This window comes from Ochotona curzoniae, unplaced genomic scaffold (genome assembly GCF_017591425.1).
Source record: "Ochotona curzoniae isolate NIBS_2020 unplaced genomic scaffold, NIBS_Ocur_1.0 scaffold_4505, whole genome shotgun sequence".
In the NCBI taxonomy this organism is placed as follows: domain Eukaryota; kingdom Metazoa; phylum Chordata; class Mammalia; order Lagomorpha; family Ochotonidae; genus Ochotona; species Ochotona curzoniae.
In genome coordinates this window covers 2,719,260-2,742,738 of record NW_024467118.1, presented here as the reverse complement: position 1 = coordinate 2,742,738, position 23,479 = coordinate 2,719,260, and the positions used below count along the sequence as shown (strand labels likewise).

At 52.6% G+C, this 23,479-nt stretch overlaps 1 protein-coding gene across 2 annotated transcripts in view; it reads left to right on the top strand.

Annotated features, from left to right (window-relative positions):
* STK32B (serine/threonine kinase 32B) overlaps positions 1-23,479 on the top strand; it is a 206,013-nt gene that overhangs the window by 181,360 nt on the left and 1,174 nt on the right. For both annotated transcript variants that reach the window (XM_040966057.1, XM_040966058.1), the window contains 5 exons: positions 12,562-12,665; positions 15,459-15,575; positions 16,225-16,350; positions 18,490-18,621; positions 19,801-19,865. In XM_040966057.1, coding sequence (XP_040821991.1) covers positions 12,562-12,665; positions 15,459-15,575; positions 16,225-16,350; positions 18,490-18,621; positions 19,801-19,865 — 544 coding nt within the window. The remainder of the gene's footprint in view (positions 1-12,561; positions 12,666-15,458; positions 15,576-16,224; positions 16,351-18,489; positions 18,622-19,800; positions 19,866-23,479) is intronic.

The following is a 23,479-nucleotide window of genomic DNA, read 5'->3' as shown; positions in this document are numbered from 1 at the left end:
CCTAGGGTCCCTGTCTTGAAGCTGTGCTTCTCAGACAAGAAGTAGGTGAGTGGTTCCAGCTGTGCTTGAGATTCAGTGCTTCTAGAATCCTCAGCAGGGGTGACTTGGTCCTGAAGGAAGGATGGAAGGCACAGGAGATGTGAAATGTATGGGAGTCAGACCTGACTTTCCAAATGGACAACTGCACCAGGCCAAGGGTCTTGGGAGAAGGATGGAGAGGTCGGGGATTCTTTCAGCAGAGCTGAGTCCTGCATTCCTTGGGGCTTCAAGTGCCTGAGGCCACAATGGCAGGTTTGTGGCTGCTACTTAACATGAGCTGTTGCGTTCAGAGGCCCCCTTACAAGCTCCCAGGATGCTTTCCACAGAACAGGCTGATGAGCAAGGATTTCTCAGATGGCTCAGAAGGGCATGTGCGGAATTTGCATTCATCACAAAGGATAGGATTCAGAACTGGAAGGTCCAGAGGGTCTCTCCTAACTGTGCTACTTCCCCCGAAGCCCCCATCCTGGGCCTGCGGAGTTCATGAGTCCGAGGTGGCAGGAGTCAGAGTGGCCTGGGGGATGGGAGACAGCAGACACTCCAGTCTTCAGCAGCTCACTCCAGAAGAGCAGATGGTCTGTGGAATATGCTGGATGGGCGACCGTCCCAGCCAGGGAGGTGCGAGCAGGCCCTGGCTCAGGGAGGAGAGATGGACTCTTTCTGAACACATTCAGGAAGGAGGAGGTAATCAGAATTGGATTTGAGGGATGCCCTGTGGGGTAGGCTTAGGGAGAGGGCGTTAGGCAGGAGGCTGGTGGAAGACAAAACAGGCTCTTGTTTTATAGCCTGTAGGACAGAGGAAGTAGGAGAAGCAAGAGGAGACAGAGGTAAGCATGAGAATACTGCAGCACTGCTAAGAGCGCAAAGGGCTAGAAGAAGGTTCTTGGATGCAGATGTCATGGTCAGACTCGTGGAGTGACCGCCAAGCTGCACGGTCCCTCCCTCTCTGCCTTGAGGGGACAGAACCAGTGCTTTCTGTGATGTGCTGTTCAGGCCGCATGTGCGGGATTTAGTAGTGGGAGTGTGGAAGTCCCATGGCAAGGTGCCTGGCAGATGGTGCCTGATCCTGTGGCTGTCAGCATTGTTCCTTCTTAGATGATTTCTTGGTCTGTGCTGAGCAACGGACACCCCAAGTCAAATCCGTACGTGCTGCCTCACGGAGATCCCCATCAGACTGATGGATGGAGGTTGAGCTCCGCGTTGTTGAGGAACCACTTACATGCAGTAAAATGCACTCTTCATGATTGGTTCTATGATTTCAGACCAACGCATAAGGTCATGTAGAAACCATCACCACAAAGACATGGAACACTTCCCTCTGTCTTCCAGAACTGCCTCATTCCCAGTCGCTAGCAGCCAGGGACCGACTTCCCACCTCTCAGGTTTGGGAATGGAATCACACCATAGCTTACCTTGCTAAACACCTTCCCACACACTGTTTAAAGGTTACTTTCGGTGTGGGTAGAAGTTTGTTTCCTCCTATTATCGAGCAGATAACTCAACTGGGTGCATATACTTAGGTATATGGTATTGCTTGTCCTGCTCTTAGTTTTACTCAGTTACAAACGGAGCCACCATCAACACCTGCATGCATGTTTTCATACAAACTTGATTTGGCACTTGTCTAAATAAACTACCCAGAAGTAGGACTGCTCAGTCATATAGTAAGGGTATGTTTAACTTTTTAAGACATTGCCCCAGATCCACTTGAGATGCCTACGTCCCATGTTAGCACGCCTGGGTTTGAGCCCCTGCTCAGTTTTGATCCCAGCTTCCTGCTGATGCTCAACCGGGGAGGGAGAGGTGATGGTTCAAGTGCTTGAGTCTCTGCCATCCACGTGGGAGGCTCCTGACCTAGCCAGGCATTTGGGAAGTCAACCAGCAGATGGGAAAACAAATATCTCTCTCTTGCTTGTCTCTTGCTTTAAATATAAACAAATGCTTAACAATAAAGTAGAAGAATACAAAGTTTGGAAAAAGAAATTACAGACTCCCTCCAGAAGTGACTGGAACATTCCACACTGCCCAGTCCCCTCCTTGGTATTGCCCTGCTGCTGTTAGCTGCTCCAGTGGGTGGGTCACCAGTGACTAACGGGGTGGGCCTCCTCCCGTTTGCCTGCTGACCCTTCGTGTCTTCTGTGTGAAGCCTCTCCTCACTTCTGGGATTGCTATCAAACTTTAAGAGTTCTTTATTTCATACAGTACTCATTTCTCAGGCAAGTGCATTGCAAATACTTCTCCCACTCAGTGGCTTATCTTATTATCTTAAAAGCGATTTGAAAATGCAGAAGTTTTAGATTTTGATAAGAGCCACATTGTGTTGGTTGGCCGTGCTTTTGGTGTTGTAACTAAGCAGGTGCTCCTCATGTGAGGTCCGAGAGCTTTGCTGAATTGCTTTCTTGTGAAGGTGTCGTGCTTTGGAGCCTTCCATCTGGAGTTCACTCTTGAGCCTGGCAAGAGGTGTGGCCCAAACTGCGTTTCCACCCAGCTTCCCTGGTCCAGTGCCCTTTCTGAAAGCACCCTCTTTATCAAGGAGCTTTGCAGCGTTGTCCAGAGTCATTGGATACCTAATGTGTTTCTGGGATTCCTTCTGTTCCATCAATCTCTTTGTACTTTGGCTAATATGACATATGACATTTTTCCTGGAGCTTTAGATTAATATTTAAAACCAGGCAATGATAGGCCTTCAACTCCTTCCTGCAATTCAAAGATAATCTGGTTTGACTACACCATTTGCCTCTATGCACACATTTTACAATGAACTGAACTGGTTTCTGTCCAAAACTAACCCACTGCGTCCGTTTTACTTTTGCCTTGAGTTTTTACTTCAGTTTAAACAGGAATGACACAGGCATGTTCTCCCACTCATGGACACAGCTTCTCTTTCTACACACGTAACACATAGTGGATTCTTCCTCCATAATCTGTAGTGGCCAAACGTACTTGGCACATTTTGTTACCCTCATGTGAAGATGCTTGTAAAATCCACAGAAAATGGAATTGAAAGACAAGTTGGTTTGGGCACAAAAGCTTCAAAGTCCATGAAACTCTATGGTCTTCAGGGAGTTCGGGGAATGTAGAGCAGGAATTGCAAAATGTGCTTTGGGTTAAGTTTCTCCACTGAATGTTGAAGTAGCCTTGTACTTAAGTAGTTTTTGGATTTGTGGCAGTATTCCAAGTGCTACTTTAAAAAAAGTTAGCAATCATTAATTGTTCATTTACAGAAATGCAGTTGATTTTTGTATTAGAATTTTGTATTACTACTCACTTAGAAGTTCTAATAACATTTCTAGTGAATTATTTCTAATTTCCAGGTAGATAGTTCCATTTCAAACAGACAGTTTCATTTTTTCCCATCTTACATGCATGCCTTTTCTTTTGCAATCTTACGGGCCTGGCTAGAACGTGCAGCCACCTGACTTGGTCCTGGTCTTAGTTGGCTATTCCATGTGATGTCAGCTACGAGGTATTTATGTTTGCTGTCTGGCGCTTGGCGGATGTTCCCTTTTATTTCCAGCTTGCTGAGCTCTGCCCGTGCACGGTGCGCTTCCTCCCGAGATCAAACACCCAGCTGCTGGCGGTTGGAATGGAGCTTCTGCCGGCGGTTGGAATGGATTGAGGTGGAGCTGCTGAGTCAGCCCCACACTCCCAGAATGCATCACACTTAGTCATGATTTCTAAATAGTGCTGGAATCAATCTGCTAACATCTTGTTCACAATATTTACATTTAGTTGAGCGAGGGATATTGGTCTGTGATTTTGTCTTTTTGAAACAACTGCGCAGTTTTGGAGTAGTGTCAGCAACTTAATAACCGCAGCGGAGCGTTCGCTCTTTGAGCTTCTGTCTTTTGGGGAATGTGAACAGCGTTGGTGTCACTGCTACACGCATTCGGCAGAATCACAATTCTGTGTCCAGAAATAAGTGCACTGAGACTACCAGGAATTATTAGTTTATATTTCTTAAGAAATTCTTGTGTTCCGCTTGACTTTTCAGCTGTTTGCAATGTCTCATTCTTTCGGTGAGTGTAGATCCGGCAGCTGTGTCCTTTCCTTCTTCTCAGTTGGTGACTTGGATTTTCCTTCTGATTTTGTGCTTCCTTCTGGCGACAGACCTATCAGATGGGTTGAGCTTTTTAGAGCCAGTTTTCAGCTTTGTTCCATTCCCGCGTTATTTCTCGATTTTCTGTTCTGCTGACTTATCTTGATTACTTCTTTCTGCTTATTGGAGTTTAATCTGTTTCCTAGGATGGAAGTTTAGATAATCTGTTCAAGGTTTGTCCTCTTTGCCGACACACACATTCAGAGCTTCAGGTTTTAAGCCCGGCTTTAGCTGCAGCCCTCAGGTGTTTGTATATTGTGTCTCCATTTTCATTTAGCTACAAGCACTTCCAACAAAATGTAGGAGTTTTCCATTTTCTGCAATGATCAAGAAAAAAGACTTTATTTCTCCTGTTTTCAATAATGAAGTTTTCTTCTGTGACCCATGGTCTGTCTCGGTGGATGTTCTGTGCACTCCTGCAAGCCCATGCTTTTCCTTGGTCCCTAATGTGTTCTATAAACGCCAGTCAGGGTAAGATGGGTGCTACTGTTACCAGGTGTTCCTTCTTTCTTGTTGATGTTCTGTCTACTTCTAGCAATGACTAAGATGAAAATAGAAAAATGCCCAATTATAAAGTTTGTCTATTTTTCCTTGCACTTCAGTTGTGTGTGTGTGTGTGTATGTGTGTGTGTGTGTGTGTGTGTGTGTGTGTGTGTGTGTGTGTGTGTGTGTTTGAGGTTTCTGCATTTATTTATAAGAGCTATGGAGAGAATGAGAGAATGATCTTCCGTCTGCTGGTCTACTCCCCCAGATGGTTGCCACAGCCAGTGCTGAGCAAGGGGAAGCCAGGAGCCAGGTGTCTCATCCGGGTCTCCCATATGGGTGCAGGGACCCAAACACTTGGACCATTCTCTGCTTGTTGGCCAGACCATTTGCAGGGAATGGGATCAGAAGTGGAGCAGCTAGACGTGAACTGATGTCTGCCTGGCTTGTAGACGGTGACTTAGCCCACTGTGCCGCAGCACTGGCTCCTGCCGGCCTGTCTCGTCTCATGGATTTTGATTCTGTGTTGTAAGGTGTGTATACATTCAGGAGTGGTTAATTTCCCATTGTTGTGTAGTATCTTTCTTGTTCTTTGTTTCAAAGTGAATCCTGTCATGTTTGCATGAAATATCAGGAGTGGCCTGGCAAATATTTATTATCAAGGAGTAAAGAAGAAAACAATTCGTGATTAGTAGAGTTTCCTGCTTTCCCATCAGGACTCAGGTTGAGTGACCGACGTGACGGTGTCAGCGATGCTAGCGACGCACTCTGGGGAGCAGCAGCGAGCTTGTGCTAGCACACTGCCGACGTCTCTGGCCGTCTCGCTTCTGTTCTGTCCCTGCACCTCTGTGTCTAGGGCACATTTCTTACAGACAGCCTCTTCCGTCTAGCCCAGCAGTCTGTGTCTTTCCTTTGATACTGGACTATCTATATTCAACGTAGATGTTGCTGTCACTTAATTTGTTTTTCTATATCCTCTCATTTGATCTCTGTTCCTTTGTTCTGCCCTATTTTTTGTTAACTGGTTCTTGTTTATAATTCCATTTTAAGTTATCTACTAGCAAAGTATTTGTACTTCTTTTTTCAAAAATCGCTTTTAGAGGCTGCCATAGATTTGGAATATGTATATCACCAAATGATCAGAATCTACCTTGAAAAATTTGTAATCTAAAAATCATGGCAATATGCTTCAAATTCTCCCCACCTGTCTTTTATTTGCTATAAATACATAATTCATGGTTTTAGTTTTGCTTGATAGACCATTTGTATTTATAGTGGTTGAAAATAAATCCTAATTTAATATTTGTCTTCATTTTTAATTTAATATTTACCTTCTCTCCATTTGAAGTATTATTTATTCATACAAGTTTCAGTTTTTTACCTGGTATAACATTCATTCAACATGAAAATTTTCTCTTTCTGAAATGAATATCATCAGTAATTAATTCTTCTATTTCCTTTTTTTAAAAAAAAGATTTATTTATTTTTATTGCAAAATCAGATATACACAGAGGAGGAGAGACATAGAGGAATATCTTCCATCTCATTGTTCACTCCCCATGTGGCCACAATAGCCAGAGCTGCACAATCTGAAGCCAGGAGCCAGGAGCCTCCTCCAGGTCTCCTGCATGGGGGCGCAGGGTCCCAAGGCCTTGGGCTGTCCTCTACTGCTTTCCCAGGCCACACGCAGGGAGCTGGATAAGAAGCAGGGCTGCCGGGATTAGAACCGGCGCCCATATGGGATCTCAGCATGCTCAAAGCAAGAACTTTAGCCACTAGGTGACCATGCTGGGCCCAAATTCTTCTATTTTCTATTTGCTTATTGAAAACATCTTAAATTCCCTTACAATTTTTACAGATATTTTGACAGTGTAGAGATTCGGAGGTTCACAGGGTTGTTTTTTTCCCCAAGACTGAGTGTGTTGCTCTGCTCCTTCTGGCTGACGGTGTCCCTGACGGAGCCTCTGTGTGCTGCGCCCACGTTCCTCTGTGACACCTCCCCCTAGGCTGTCTCTGGTGTCTTTGCCAGTGTAGATGTCAGTGCCTGCGTGTCGCTTCCACCCCCTCCTGCTCACTGAGCTGCTTGCAGGTATGATTCAGTTTGTCATGGGTGGAACATTCTTCAGGATTAGCTCTGCAAACATTTTTTGACCCATTCTCTCTCTACTCTTCTTCTGGGTTTCAGTGAAGACCTTGAACGTTTCCACCTCGGCCTTGGGACACTCTGATTTTCCCCCTTTTTTCTTGCAGTTTCACTTCAGGTAATCTCTCTGACTAGCTTCCAGGTTGTTGGTGGGCTTGCTGGGGCAGTTTCCATCTCTGCCACTCTGTGTTGGTGTTTGTTGTGTTTTTAGCACTTCTATATAAATCTTGTATAATGTATAACTTTCTATTGAGATTCTCATCTGTTAGTAAGGCATGTTGTCCACCCTCTCAGATGTTTTAAATTAATTTAAATCTGTTAATTCCAACAACTACTTCATATTTTAGTTTTGATCTGTTGATTTTTTTTCTCTACCGGAGGTTTTTGTTTTTCTGCTTTGTTGCGTGCCTCCTAACTTTTGGTTAAACATCTGGACATCACATGTAAGATGGCATTTATAATTGGAACTGAGTGTGGTGCTGCTGTTAATTCCGTGTGGATAAGAGTTAATGTCAATGTGTTCAGGAGTTGAGCCTAGGACCCAGCACCATAGCTTAGTGGCTAGAGCCCTTGCTTTGCATGTGCTGGGATCCCATATGGGCACTGGTTTTAATCCTGGCAGCCCTGCTTCCTATCCAGCTCCCTACTTGTGGCCTGGCAAAACAGTTGAGGACGGCCCAAAACCTTGGGACCCTGCACCAGAGGAGGCTCCAGGTTCCTGGCTCCCAGTTGACACAGCTCCGGCCATTGTGGCCACTTGGGGAGTGAACGATGAGATGGAAGATCTTCCTCTGTGTCTCTCCTCCTCTGTGTATGTCTGACTTTCCAATAAAAATAAATCTTAAAAAAAAAGGAAAAGAGTTGAGCCTGATGTAGGATTTCTTGTTGCTGTGATTATCTTCCATGGACCACTTGGACTGTTAGGTTGAAGCTGTGTATCACATGGTTCCTTAGTCTTCTTTTGGGATACCTTGTAGGGCTGTGCTTCTCCATGACCTTCCTGCTCCCCAGCGTTGGTCTCTGCTTCTCATTGTTTGGTACTTGCTCGTCTCTGGGACTCAGGGATGGTATTCATTCTCCAAGGTCTTGGCTCAACCTCAGTAACACATAGACTCAGCATCCCAGTTTTGGTGGGTCTTAGGGCATATTTTATGGATCTTCCTCATTCCAAGGGATAGAAAGCCATGCTTGGGTGATGTCAGGATGATTCCAGCCCCTTGCCTCGGCTCGGGGTTTGGTCTGGCCCATCCTGTCGCCTACCCTTGAGGATGATTTGCTTGTGCCCTCATGGAATGGTTGGAATGGTGTGTACTGCCCTGCGTCCTCAGTTCAAGCTTTTGCTTCATCAGAGCGGGAAGCCTGGCCCAGGTAGGGCTGCCAAGTGTGTCCATACTCTGACTTGCCCCAGTGCCTCATGAATATGTAGTGAGGTCTGTACAAAAGAGGTTGTGAGAGCATTCAGTCTCCTTGTACCTGAGCGAAGAGTGTGGTTCAAGTCTCTCACTTAAATCCATGCACAACAGTTAGCAACCCAGTAAGCATTTTTGCTGGGGTGTTCTTATCACCTGCCATGCCTGTTAAAGGAATCTGTACTTCTGTGTGCTTCTTGCTGGTTGGGTCTAAGAAAAATCATGCTTTTGTGTATTTTCTAGCTTTTTCTCATTGCTCGGTTATGCATGCATGATTCTCCAACTTCTATATTTTGAATGCAACCAGATAATTTGAGGTCATTCCAAGCATTACATAGGAAAGTGTGATGATGCTGGGTATGTAGAAGATGAATTAAATTGAAGGATTCAGTAGCAGCTTTGCAGATAAAGTAACTTCCAAGCTTGGTGCCGAGGGAAGCACAGTGAAAAGGGAAGGGAAAGGCTTGGGACGTGGTACTTGCAGCGCCAAGATCCTGTAATAGAATGTCAGTTGCTTGCTAATGCATCTGAGCAAGCAGTGGCAGAGGCCCCAACTTCCGAGGAATACAGCATGTCTTTCCCGGAGACCCAAACACCTGAAAGGTAGAAATAGATTGCTATGGACTCACCACGAAAGCTTAACCCAACGCTTACCCGCACAGTCCTTTGGAGTGTCCTCAGAAGAAAATCCTCAGGATTCAGTCTCTCATCTGTGCACAAGTGTTAGTGGAAAACTTTGGCAACTGGACACTCACCCCACTACCAAGTTGCCTTCCCCTGTACCAGGTGATCCACCTCAACAGCCCAACAGAAGTGAGGGAAGATGATATTCCAGGTGCCCAAAAGGAGGAGAGAGAAAGGCTGGTAAGACAGGACACACCTCTCAATGAACAGATGCTCTCGGCTGAACAACAAACACAGAGACGTGAGCCTCAGGGGAGAACAGGGTAAACCATGAAGAGAGGCGTTCAGACGTCAGAGCAGTGACTGCCTGCATCATGGATGGGATCCTGCAGAGGGTGCTGGCGTGGGAGACTGTAGTGGATGCTGTAGTGGGTGACTACACTGAGTCAGTAGGCATAGGCTTTATGCCTAACCCTGCATTGCTAGTGATCTTGTGTAGTAGAGAAAGCTATGCTGTGCTAAGATGGACTTGCATGCCAATAATGTCGATAAAGGTAGCAATAGTACTGGTGTCTGTTCCTACCTTGAGAGCAGTGATTTATAGAGAATCTGTGCTTTGAAAGTATTTGAAGGACTTCTCGGTATACTTCAGTTGATTTTCTTTCAGAGAAGAAGCACCAGTATGTATAAGTATTCCCATGTGTTTTAGAAGCCGGATGTCAATGGGATGGAACCCAGTACCTGGACCTGACACTCCAAGTAACTTGGGGGAAGGGAATGTGAAGAGAACATTGGCTGGTCTGGCTGGAGCGTAACAACTAGAACAAATAATTAAAAATTTCTAGTCTCCAAACATTTGAATTGAATAAAAGGAAATTTTGATGTCCTGTCTCAGTTTCCAGTAGCATGTTATGTTTAGAGCAACTTTAAAATACAAACAGAAAAAGGAGAAGGCCTAAGAACTTGAGACCCTACTGCGTGTGTGGGAGACTTGCACAGAGTTCCAGGCCCAGGCTCCGGCTATTGTGACTATCTGAGGAATGGGCAAGCAAATAAATGATGTCCTTGTCTCTCCCTCTCGCACGTTCTCCCCCTCTGTCATTCTGCCTTTCAAATAAAATTAATTAATTCTCAGAAAAGAAAGGGAATGGCAAATTATCACAAAGGTGGAGCTCCGTGCTGCACTTGTCAAGACTCTGAATCCAAAAAGGAAAAAAGCCAGACTGGCAGGACAGAGGCAGAGGGCGCCAGGGGCACGAGCCTGGAGATGGAGCTGGGCCAGCTGAGAGCCACGATGACTGCTGTAGTGAGGTCAGTGTGAAGCCTTGAAGGGCCCTTACCCACGTGGATGCTGAGCATCCCCAATCCAATTGCTGCTGAATCCAAACGCTTGGTGTGCTGACCTGACGCCGTGACAGTGCCGCCCCGGCCTCACGTGAGAGGTCACGATACCCAAACCGTGGTACACAGCTACCTTCGGGCTGGGTGAGTGAACCCAAGTTTCAACTCGGGTCATCTCATCACCAAGCTATCTTAGTGTGTGTGGAGATATTGTAAAGTATGACAGTCCAGAACACTGCTGGTCCCAAGCATTTTGGACAAGATATTCAATCTGTGAGTGTAAACTATTGTTTACTTATTTGAAAGAGTTATATAAAGAGAAGCAAAAGAGAAGGCAAGCCAGACCAAAAGCAGGAGCTTCCTGTGGGTCTGCCTGCTGGGTGCAGGGGTCCAGGGCCTCGGGCCGTCTTCTGCTGCTTGCACAAGCGCGTTAGTGTGGAGCGAAGTGCAGCAGGCAGGAAGGGACACTGGTGCTACAGGTGGCACCGTAACCCAACCCGCCACAGGGCCGACTCCTAGACTTCCTTTTCCATCTGCACGAGAGGCCTGGTTTCAGGGGCTCGTGCCCAGGCTTTCTCACTGGCACGTACGGGATGCACCACTGGGCTGCCAAGGAGAGCAGCGCTCTGCACTAGGACAGCCCGGGCCCTTTCCTCCGTGCACACTCAGGCCGACACAGCTAGCTCAGCAGCTTTCGGGGGGCGCTGCATCATCTATCCCTGCGGTTTAGCAGAGTTGCCTTGCTTACTCGTCAGCCAATTTACACGTGCTCCCTTCCTCCTGCCTTGCAGATTCTAAACCAGCCACTGGGCAGTTTCTTAATACACTTTGATGAAACCAGTTTTGGGTTGCGATGACTGTTCCCAGTGTCCCAGCGGAGTTGTGTTAGCTCAGGTTGATAAGGAAGCATGTGACACTTAGTTCTTCTGCCTCTTGAAGTGCCAAAGAGATCTGCATCACACCCAGTACTCCAGACCAGTGCCAGGCCTGCCACTCACCTCTGTCTCCGTGGCTTCCTCGCACCTGCCTTGTTTTGTTCATTGAGTCACAAATCAGTGTAATAAATATTAGGTTTGCCCTGACTGGCTGCTTTGTGTCTGGCTCTAAATGTGCCACATGTGTTATCTCATGTTGGGGAAGGGGCCGTTATTATTTGGTGGAATATGAGATGGATTCGGAGGTCAGGTGCTTGATAGTGACCGAGAGATAGCAGGGGAATCCACTGGGACTCGAAGCCATGGCCAGGACTGGCACTTCACCATTCTGATGCCTCCGGCACCTGCTTCAGGACCAGCTCCGGTGCCTGAGGATCTGGAGCTGACCTTGCCCCTACCCAAGAAGAGCTCCCAGCCCAGGAGGTGAACATAACTGCCATGAGGGAGGAACACGGCAAGGGCCTGGTGGGATGGACTTGCCCAGGATGAGGAGCCTTAGTGGGCATTCCACGGGGCAGAGGAACGTGGTCTGGATCCTGACATGCACGTAGGAGTTCATGAGTGTGGAAAACAGGGTAAAGAATCTGAGCAAGTCACGGGAAGTTAAGCAGAAAGTTTGTGCTAGTCTTTAAAATTGCCACAATTGTATAATAAGGACAACGAGAGTTGGAGGGCTCCTCCGCGGGGTCAGACAGGAGTGTGGGGAAGGGGGTGGGTTTGTGGAGCAGGTGGAGAGCAGGAGGCGGGGAGCCCCAGGCCATGAGGCGGGGTGTGCGTTGGCTGCTCTACTTCTAGCACCCGGGCTGCTTAGAGCTTTCCACGCCAGGAAGGAATTGCATTTGACGTGGAGACCTAATGTGAGGTAGCCGGTACAGACAGGGAACGGATGAGGGGGGCAGGGCTAGCGGCTGGGAAAGGGGCAGGTGCTCCAAGGGAAGGGTGTGTGTGTGTGTGTGTGTGTGTGTGTGTGTGTGTCTGTACACAAAGGGAATGACCATGATTTGGAACTAGAGAGGTGGTGCCAGCACAAACTGTGAATGTGTTCATGGCCACCAAATCGTGCACCTGCCAGAAGCTGCTTTTACATCCCATGGACTTCCTCCTCCCTAGAGAGAGGACCACAGGTGTGGACTGTTCGCCTGCAGGACCACAACACTGGCTCCATCGCCCCAGACGTGGGTTTCTGGGAGAGATTTTATAAAATTTGACTTGTCAGGACAGCTGGAATCTATCTCTGGGAGCCCACCCCGCTCCCCCATCCTGCCATGCTGTGTTGGATACTGGGTGCACTTTGCTTCCAGGCTGGCATCCCAAGGAGGGCAGAGAGGCTGCTGGACGCAAAGCTTACCAGGGTCTGACACGCAGTGGAAGACACACACACAGGACTCCTCCAGGCCTGGTGGGAGGCGCACAGGCTGGGTGCAGTCCCTGAGGGTCGGTGATTGTGAACTCTGCCGGCCGTGATGTTCTTGACCTTGTCTTCGACAGCCCCGGAAGTGTTCCAGGTGTACTTGGACGGAGGCCCTGGGTATTCTTATCCCGTTGACTGGTGGTCGCTGGGCGTTACGGCCTACGAGCTGCTGCGGGGCTGGGTAAGGCACATAGGGACATGGGGCAGCAGTAGGGATGCTCAAGCGGTGCCAGGCCTGTGGCTGGGACAGGAGCTGCAGTCCCGGAGCCCTGGGGCCATCCCCAAGGGCCCCTGAAGCTAGGAGTGTCTAGTGTTGAGCTGGTTCCCCAAGGCCACAGAACCATTCCTGTTACTGCCAGTAGGTGGCACCTTTCCTGAGCCTTCCCTTGGGGGTCCTGAGAGCTCTTGGGGAAGCGGGTTGTGCTGGAAAGGTTGCTGGGCTGGGACAAGCGAGACAGCTGACAGCAGCAAGTGGAATGGTCAGAAGTCTCCGGGGGAGAATGGCTCCTACTGTTTCCAAAGCAAGCAGCTCCCCTGCGAATTCTGTGGGATTCTCCACTCAGGAACTCAGGTGCTGCTCTTAGCAAAGCGGGAACAGCAGAGGTTGAGCGTGGGGCTCTCAGGGTGGGGACGCAGGAGCACCTTTGCCAACTGGCACGGCTCTCTGCAAACATCTTCATCTGACTCCATGTCTCACCCCCAGGGCAGCAGGCTTATCCTTGGTCTGGTCAAAAGCTGCACTGGAAACTAGTCCCACAATTCAGGGAACCTTGGAGCCTGCACCTGCACCACAGACCAGGGTGGGGTCTAGCTACTCAGTGAGCTCAGCCTAGAGATAAAAGGAGGAGGGTCACCCCCCCACCTACCCCTCACAGACAGGCGACTTTGCCCGCCCCATCTGGAGACTGCATGGCAGATCATCGCCCACTCACCTGCCTGCTGATCCCACTTGGGATCCAGGAAGCACCTGACCCTGGAGAGAAGCCGTTGGTTCACGCTGGGTCAGCTCTAAGGGGTGGCGGCCAGCTGCTTTCTGTAGCCGGGCTCAGCACCCGCCAGTGCCCCATCTGTGATGGAGACCAGGCTACTCAGCACGTTCAGGACTCAGAATCCTCTGCATTTACCAAACCGCGTGTCACGTTCGTGTCTACTCCAAAGGCTGAGGAGGACCTGGGTGATGTTAATGACCTTGCACAGTGACAGAGCCATGGTCAGCACCCAGGAAAGGCCATCCCCTGCCCCTAACCCAGAGCAGTGGCTACTGGCAGGGCAGTGCCTGCTCATGCCCATTGCTGACTGAGGAAGACTAGAGCCCATCCCCCTGCTCACGCTACTCCTGGGTGCTGGGATCCAGGCTCAGTCCCCTAACTCCCCAGGGCCCCACTCTGCCCCTTGGTGCTGGAATCCAGGCTCAGTCCCCTAACTCCCCAGGACCCCACTCTGCCCCTTGGTGTTGGGATCCAGGCTCAGTCCCCTAACTCCCCAGGGCCCCACTCTGCCCCTTGGTGCTGGAATCCAGGCTCAGTCCCCTAACTCCCCAGGGCCCCACTCTGCCCCTTGGTGCTGGAATCCAGGCTCAGTCCCCTAACTCCCCAGGACCCCACTCTGCCCCTTGGTGCTGGAATCCAGGCTCAGTCCCCTAACTCCCCAGGACCCCACTCTGCCCCTTGGTGCTGGAATCCAGGCTCAGTCCCCTAACTCCCCAGGACCCCACTCTGCCCCTTGGTGCTGGAATCCAGGCTCAGTCCCCTAACTCCCCAGGACCCCACTCTGCCCCTGGGTGTTGGGATTCAGGTGAAGTCCCCTTGGAGGTGGCTGGTGGCATTTGACTTCATCCTGAACATGGTATGATGTCTAATTAGGGAGGCAGTGGGTTTGTCTGACCACTGGACTCGCGTCTGTGTCGGCTCACACCCTTCCCACTGCCGCAGACCCCGGAAGTCCTGTGGTGGGCCTGGTCCTTTTCCATCACACGCAGGAGTACAGGCCCACAGCATAGTTCTCATCCCCAGTTTGGGCACACGTGGGGCCAGCTGAGTTTCTGTGTGTCATAGGATGGTCAGCGTTATCCCTGGCCTCTACCCGCTGGTGCCACAAGGAAGCTCCTTGCCCCCAAACATGGCTAGGTGTTGCCTTGGTGCCAGGCTGGGTCACTGTCGTGGAGTAAGGCAGGGGACATAGAAGAGCCTGATTGAGACAATGCTGGGCAGTAGGCGCTCCAGAGGGACAAGGCCTGGACCCTGATAGCCTACACTAACATGCTGCATGGTCTTTTGCCACCTCCCTCACCTGCATGACCCTGGCCGAGCACCCACTCCCCACTAGGAACTCAGTAGACCTGGAAGCTGGAGGGTGCCTGGGGCTCCCCCTAGAGGTCGGAGTGCATAACTTAAGAAGGGTGTAACCGGTCAGGTGAGTGCTGGCTCTCCAAATGGGCATGGACCAAGGGGAGACGGGGGTTCTAGGGAGCTGTTCCTCCAAGGAGAGAAGCTCTGCCGCCAGCCAGACTCAGGGTCAAGGTCAAGAGCTGTCAGAAGCACTTGAGGGTTCTGACAGTGAGAGCATTCACAGAGGCTGAAGAGGGGAGCGAGAAGTGCTGGTAGAGGAAGCCCAGCCCCTCACCAGCCTGACCCAGCATTGGTCGCACCAGTCAGGGAGCAGGGAAAGGGGTGCCTGAGGCCTCCAACAGGTGCACCTGTGGCCACAAGTGTCCCTGGGTGCCCGGCAGACAGCGAAATGCAGTGTCCCAGCCTGTGACCAGAGGAGGGACTGTGTGACCTCGGAGTCCCCACACAGCAGCAGCACCCACCCACTGCTCGCTGGTACAGTTCCCATCCCTCCCCTGGGTCCTGGATACCTGCTGCCCTGTGAAATCAGAGGGAAGCAAAGTCCGTGGCGGCCGTAGCGACCTTAAGCAGCATCAGCAGTGCCTACCCTGGCCTCTCCCCTGACCCTGTCTCTACTTGCCTTGCAGAGGCCATTCGACATCCACTCGGCCACACCCATCGATGAGGTCTTGCACATGTTCAAGGTGGAGCGGGTGCACTACTCGTCCACGTGGTGCAAGGGCATGGTGGCCCTGCTCAAGAAGGTGGGGGCAGCCCTGGCCTGGGCCTCTGGGTGCAGACGGGACACCTGTAGGTGGGGGTATGGCAGAGAGTGATGGAGTCAGCCAGGCTCCACTCACTGTGGGCTCCTCAGGGGCTGCGGGGGCTGCAGGTGAGGGATGCAGATCCCAGAGCCGGGGGAAGGGGTGTGTCCCAGCGAACCCTTGTCCCTTCCACCTGCGAACACGGAAAGCCCTGAAGCCCCCTCCCCCTCACATCCCAGAAGTGGCCTCGCAGGTGTGTGGGGTTCGGTTTTTCACAATTAATTCTCCCCAGACCAGATCGGAAGGCAGAGAATGAGGCAGCTCATTCCTTCTGGTATTCATTGGAAGGCCCTGCAGCCATGGATGCTGGCAAAGCGCCCCGAAGCAGGCTGCAGATGCGGGAGGGAACAGGCAGCCAAGGCGTGGTCCACCCCGCGGGACCTCGCTGCGAGGCCTAGCAGGAGCAGCCTGGCTTCTTGGCTCCCTGACTCCTTACCGCCCAGCTACACGGGGAGGAGTGCAGACAGCAGCTCCCCAGACCAGGCAGTGCACGGAGGGACTTGTCCTGAGGGAGGTCCCACTGACACAGCCCCGCTGACCTCCGTGGACTGCGCAGTGATGGCCACCTGTTTGCCCCCTCTGAGTGCAGCTGTTGACTAAGGACCCCGAGAGCCGCCTGTCCAGCCTCAGGGACCTCCAGAACTCGCCATACCTGGCCGATGTGAACTGGGACGCAGTGTTGGAGAAGGCTCTGATGCCCGGCTTTGTGCCCAATGTAAGTGAGGCCCCATTCATGCATGGCACACAACCCCACCCCTGCAGATGGCCAGCAACCCCTTTACCGTGCCTGGCCACGTGACCCTCCCCGGTTCCCTCCCTGCTGCTTCTCCAGGGTCCCGGTTGGACAGAGTCTTGCTGGTGTTGGTCCTAGGGTTATTGAGCCTCTTCTTAAACAGCTGCAGTGGCCAGGCCCTGGGGGCCTTCACACAGCTGACTGTGGGCTGAGCTCCCCAGCCAGAGCACACAAGGAAATATGCTGGGTGTCTCCACACAGAGCCAAAGGGGTGGTGGGAGAGGAGGCAGGGCCTGGGGTGGCAGGCCAAGCTAGGGGACACTCGTAGGGGTAGGGGAGAACCTGGGCTTCGAGGGCAGAGGCTCTATAGCTGCTCAATAAATCCAAGGGGAGGTCCCAGGGAAGGAGGTCAGAAAAGAGTACAGAGAGCCTGCTGGTAGCCACAGTCATGGTGAGAGGTGTGCCTTCAGCCCACTGAGGGGATGGAAGCAAGGACATGAACGTAGCTGTAGCTTGACAAGGGCTCAGACTGGAGCTGGGAGTGAACCACAGGACAGGGAGGGAGACCATGGACAGCACCCAAGCCTCCAGGAGCATCTGGGCGACTTCCAGCTCAACCACCTCTATGCACTGAGACCTGGAAAGCTGTGTGCCATCTGCCAACCCCGGTTCTTACCTGGCTCACATGCGAACAGGTGGATTCGAACAAAACTGCTGGCCATGGTACTGTGAGCAGGAGGTGGTGGAAGCCGCTTCCAATGGTACCATGTCTGAATGTGGCCAGAGACTCCAGCCCACGAAGCAAAGGAGAATTGATGGGTATGAGAGGTCCTGGGGGCCCCAGGATGTGCCCCCCAACACACACCTAAGCACTGATGCCAGTTCACCTAACAGGTGTCACCCCCAGGGCTGTGACAAGTGCTAATGTCAGGCAGGGGAGGCAGCCTGGCTAAGGCAGCTTCCACTGCAGGTGACAACAGCCTGGCTCCTAAGTTGGGTTCAAGGCCAAGAATCCCCTAGGAGGTAGAGGAGCTGTCACTCAAGGTCAGGCCACACCCCTTTTATTCTGCACCTGCTTTGTGGTGTACAAGGAAGTAAGCTGAGGAGGACAGGGCTTCTCAGGGTCACTCAGGGGCAGAGGTGAGGACACAGAACTGAGTGGACAGTTGGGCCCAAGCCCTTTCCTGGACCAGATCAGAGCAAGCTCCGCAGCAGCCTTTCACCAACCTGCCTCGTGCCAGCCCTGCCTGGGAGCTCCATGGATGCTGTGTGCTCAATCCTTTGGGTGGGGGGCCCTTGCTCACTGCATGCAATGGAAGCTGAGCTGACTACTGAGGGGGTCCTGAACCCCTTCAAGGCCATGAGCAGCAGGAAGGGGGACTCTCTTGTGTGGTGGTGGAGCCATCGACATTATAACCACTATTCTGCACTGCCAGTGCAAGCCGCCAGGTTAGGTCTCAGGACTGAGAACAGCCCCCAGGGACCTGGCATCCTAGGCCCCCTAGTTCCTCCTGACCAGGGCAGGTGGGGCCCCATGGCCGCAGCTGGCTGGACCTGCAGGTCAGCTGGTTCTAGCAATGGGGGAGGAACAGTGAACAGGGCAGGGTACTAGGCACATGTTGACCAGAAATGGCCTTTTAGAGTTCAAGGATGGGTATGGCACTGTGGCAAAGCTGGTGAGGCTGCTATTTGCAGCACTGGCATCCCTTATGGATTAGAGATGGCTGCCCCATCTCTAGTCCAGCTTTCTGCCAATGGCCTGAGAAAGCAGTAGAGGCTGACCCAAGTGCTTGAACCCTTGCTGCCTGCCTGAGGAGCCCAGAGGAAGCTTCTGGCTCCTGAGTTGGAATCCACCTGGATCTGGCCATTGCAGCCATTTGGGAAGTGGATTGAAGATTCCCCCCACCCCCGTGTAAATTCCACTGTTCAGAAAATAAATACATCTCTAAAATTAAACAGGGAAAACTGAACACAGCCTCTTGGAAGGGGTGTTTGGGAGGGAGCTGCCTGAGGGAGTGGGGGGAAAAGGAAAGGGCGGGCCGTGGGAATGGCGTATGGAGGGAGGGAAGGGAAGCGATGCAGGGAAGCAGCCCAGCCTGCCCCATCTCCACCTGCCCTCAGAAAGGGAGACTGAACTGTGACCCCACGTTCGAGCTGGAAGAGATGATCCTGGAGTCCAGGCCACTTCACAAGAAGAAGAAAAGGCTGGCCAAGCAGAGATCCAAGGACAGTGCCAAGGACAACTGTCCCCTGGTGAGCACTGGCAGTCGCCATCCCCACAGACAGGGCATGGGGCCTGGGCAGGGGACTCTCCACAGCCAGAAAGTCACCAGGCTGAGGAGTGCCCACAGGAGCCACTGCGGTCCAGCCACACCCCAAGACCCACCCCAGGCCCAAAGGGTCACTCTCCTGGGGGTGGGACCTTGTGTCTGCATCCATTTTCCAGCTTGCACAGCAGGTGACTTGGCACAACTTAAGGTGATTTCCTGGCTGTCCTGAGGGGCCAGTCCAAACCCGGCTTCCTCAAAGTCATGAGGTCTGTAAAGTGGTCCTGGGGGAAGTAGGAAGTGGGGCTCTTCCTGGCTCCCCTGACTTGGGATGGTCCCCGAGTCTTAACATCTCTCTCTCCATCTTCATATGGCCCCTCTGTACCTCGTGTGATGCACAGGAATGCTGGTCATTGGACGCGAGGTCCACCCTGGTCCACTAGTGCCTCAGCGTGGCTTGTGAAGCTCCTGTTTGCAAACAGGCTTGCATGCACAGCTGCCACGGCACCTGGCGGGACCATAATTCAGGAGGATGGAGATCAGCCGTAACAGCCCTTCCCCTATAAAGAATGTATGAAAAAAAAAAGCAGCATTCTTTATGGCCACTTGGGCAGGAAGACATACACAACCTTTGATGCTAACATTTATTGTTTTTGTCTTCTCTCATGAAATTCAAACATTGTCAGAGCCCCTAAAGCCCCTTGGGCCTCACACTCCGAGCCAGCTGTGGCTACTGCAGCAGCGGGCTGGCCGCTCCTGACCATGGCCTTCGGGGAGCTCGGGGGCGGGAGGGAGAGTGCCCCAGCACAGGCCTGAGCGGGGGCTCCCAGGGGTGTCATGGCATCTTGGTGCTAGTGGCTCTTGTACCTGTTTCTAGAATAAGAATAGGCCTAGTGATCCTGTGAGTGCCCAGGCACCCAAGAGATGGAGCTCACAGCTCTCCCTGTCCCACCCCAGCCTGGCTGCAAGTTGGATTTCTCAGCACAAAATGGAGACATACCTCTGCCTGCCCAGCTCTGCCTGCACGCAGCCTCCTCTGCCATGCGTCTCACGGGCCACGGCTCCCACTGAGATCTGCCTGCCCCTCCCCTGTGAGGCCCCCTTGCCCGTGTTGTCCAGACTATGCCACATCACTTTGTCACCTCCCTCTGTTGCCCTGTTACAGAATGGACACCTGCAGCAGTGTCTGGAGACCGTGCGCAAGGAATTCATCATATTCAACAGAGAGACGTAAGTTGGTCCCTCTGTACCCAGTGCCAGCAATGCCAGCCTGGGGGAATCTCAGCCCTGTGCAGTGAGACCCAGCTATGGGGTGCTGACCCTGCCTGTGCCATATGCTCAGTGCTGGGCACCAGCCCACGCTCCAGGGGCTCAAGGCATTCAATGGGAGCGAGGATGGCCCTGGATCTTGGCCAGGAGGCTGCACTGCAGCCACCGTGACCCGGGGCAGGGCACTCAGTCTCGCCAAGCCTGCCAGGCAACATGGCAACATGGAGGCTACACCCTCACCATGGTGCAGGGAGATGGTGGTGAGAGCTGCTGAAGTCCCCGTTTGTCAAATTGTGAACATGGGCTCTGTGCCCTCCACAGCCTGGGAGGGAGCAGGCTCTGGGAAGGGCCCCTTGGGTCTGACCTGGCTATGGGGCTGTCCTTACAGGAGCAAAAGAAGCAGAAAGCTCTGGGTGGTCCCTGACTAGGTTGCTATCTGGGGGGTTCATGTGCTGTGCTTGCTTGGTCAGAGTTGGGGGGTGGGTCAGGCAAAGGGGCAGCCCCACTCCACCAATGCCGAGTCAGACTTTGGACAAGCAGAGCTGAAGCAGGGATGCCCCCTGCCCCCAGGAGGGTCAGATGCGGGGGGCAGTACCAGCCTGGCCCTCACGGGAGCACTGGGCTGAGGCACGTGGCTGGGAGCTGCAGGAGAGGCAACCCTGGCTGTGCATTTGAGGACGGCCTCCTGGCTCAGCCGGGGATTCCAGGGGCGGGAGAGGGGGATGGGGCACGGCATTCCCAGAGTAGGAGCTCCACATGTGTGGCAGACGTGGCGCGACGTTTGCATGCCCAGAACGTGGAGGGAAGTGGAGAGTGACAGAGGCAGAGCAGTGCTACAAACTGTCCATGGAGGCCAGTCATTCCCCCACGGAGGCTGCAGCTCTGTCGGACCAGGCACCTGTCAGGAGGCAGCCACCTCTCTGCAAGGGCACCACCGTCCTCGGCAAGGCTTTGAGTGGCACAGGGAAGGGGCCAAGAGAGGCACCTGCGAGCCACAGAATGCCAAAGAGGGCAGAAGCTGACTGCTGTGGAATCCTCAGGCCCCTGACGACATCTTGGCCTTGAACGCTGGCCTTCGGAACTGGGAGCATCCATGTGCTGCACTAAGTCATCAGGCTGCTGGAGTGTTGTTAGTACTGCCCTCAGCCATGGCAGTAGCTTCTGAATCAGAGTCAGAGCAAATAGGCCTGGGGGCCTGGCCACTCCGATGCCTGTCAGTGTGCCACGCTGGTACCCTCAGCTCTGGGTTGAGTCCCTGGAACTGCCCATCCGTAGCTGCAAACCATCCCGGGTCTGTCTCCCTCGCCCTGGGTTCACCATCTGCATCTTGCTAGCTGTGTGACCCGTAGATGCCCCCAAATACCTCAGCTCTCCTGCCCGGTTCTCTGCCCTTGCCTGGGCCAGACACACATTGCCGGCTGCAGAGAGAAGGCTCCTGACACTCCCACCGCAAAGAAGCTACCACCAGCGTGAGGCATTGAGATCAGAAGGGGCTGCCCCAGGCCCTGGACGGAGCCATCCCAGGCCTGGACAGAGGCAGGTCTGGCTGAGACCCCAGTCCTCTCATGGTCCCCAGCAACGCAGCATCTTCTGGGATTTAGACTCCTGTGGGCCCCCGTGGGACACAAGGGGGCCTCCTCATCTGACCTCCCTTTCTAAGCAGAGAACACAACTTGAACCAGCACTGCCCAGCTTGCTGGCAACAGCTCTGCATTGCTGACGATCTCAGCTGGGGCCATGTGGACCGTCTGCTTGTGGGGGCTGCTCGAGCTCGAACCATGGGGCTGAGCCTCCTATTTTTGGCAGAAGATCCAGTCAGGGATGGATTTTTCCTGTCAGTGGCAAATGACAAAAGTGCACAGAATGAAAAGACCCTGGTGAGAAGAGAGTGTGAGATCTCAATTTCACATCCTTGCCATCTCGTTAAGAAGCAAAATCACATCAAAGCTTCATTCAGATCCCTTGAAAACACCAGCTCCTAAAAGTGTCATATTGCATTGGATACCTCCACTCATCCGGATACTATTCATACCCATAAAACCAACTTCTCTCTGTGATTTTACACAGTCGCACTGCCAGGGTGCTCCAGGGAAGTCACTTGGTCAGGTGAACTCAACAAGCTTCAAACGCTTTGTGTGTGTCCACTTCGCCCCCGCCTTCTTCGCCTGCCGAGCATGGGCAGGGTTTGCTGCTGCAGTGGGGCCATCTGAGCAGAGGAAGCTGGTCTGTGGTCGTGTTGTTTGACCGTCTGACACCTGGGATATGTAGATTCGCCAACAGAACATGTCTCTGGAAGGAGCAGGATGCCTTGGCCAACGCTTCAGCCGGCTGCAGATCCGCGGGTGAGCCGTGTGCCCTGACAGCTCTGTGCCCGGACTTTCTCATCCACAAGATGAAGCAGCAAAAATGTCTGCTCACTGGCTGAATGTCAAGGCTGCGTGGCAGGCGGGGGGGCCCAGTGGAAGGGAGCACTGACGGCCAGCTATGTCTTGCAAGCCACTGCATGCGTCACATGTAAGCCTGGGCCACCCTGCAGAGTCTCGGACATCTGCTCACCTGCTGTGATGCTGATTTCCAAGCCTGAGTCATCGCCCACCTTTTGCAGACCCAAGTTCACAGCAGACAATCTTGCCCAAGGTCACTCGTTGGTGGGGTCTGACATCAAACCCAGAGCTCCAAATTGCAGTAGCCACCTGTGCTGCCTTCAGCACCAGGACCTGCCCTTAACATCAGGCTGACTGACTGATCCAGCTGGCCACAAATGGCGAGTCAGTGGGAAGAATGGTGAGAACGAGATAAACCTTGTTGCTTTGGACTGCCAAGCGTTTGGGGAAAAGAACATCAGAACTGAGATCCGAAAAGGTCACAGGGAGGAATCTACACATTAAACCCCGATGTATAACATCTCTGGGAAACGATCCCACCTGAGTCCACCTACCCGTGAAAAGGACGAACTCAGAAACGCGAAGGAAGCAGAAGATGAGGCCTTGGTTGATAGCCCGGCCTTGAGAGCAGCACCCAGCTGGTGGAAGCAGCCCTGCCCCCAGAAACCCAATTATCCTCATCCCTGCCAAGTAGAGGCCCCTTCTCCCACTTTGTTTGTCGGGGAGCTTGGGAGATGAATCCAAGCCTGAGGCTCACCTGTGGCAGGTGCTGGGAGCACACTGGGACATGTGTAGGACAGAGGATGGGGTGAGAAGTTTCACTCTACCAACAAGAACAACACAATTCCAGGACCACATCTGGCCACATCAAGAGGGACCTAGCAAGCTACAGCTGGAAGCCAGCTGGGACACGAGAGCTCAGCTGAACCCCTGGACCTGGGGAAATCAGCTGAGAGGGCACGGGGACAAGAGCTCATGGCTGGGAAGCCAGCAGCAGCAGAGGTGGCGGGCAGGTGTAGGTGTTACAGGAGATGTCATGGCCCTGAGCCTTTTGCTGGAGTTGATCCTTTGCCACGCTGGGGAGGAGCCAGGAGCCATCCCCCTCCTAGCTCTGCCTGACTCATTCCGAAGCCCTGCTTGGTTTCGCTCGGGCTTCAGGCAGCTGCAGGTAAAGGAGACGGGCTGTGGATG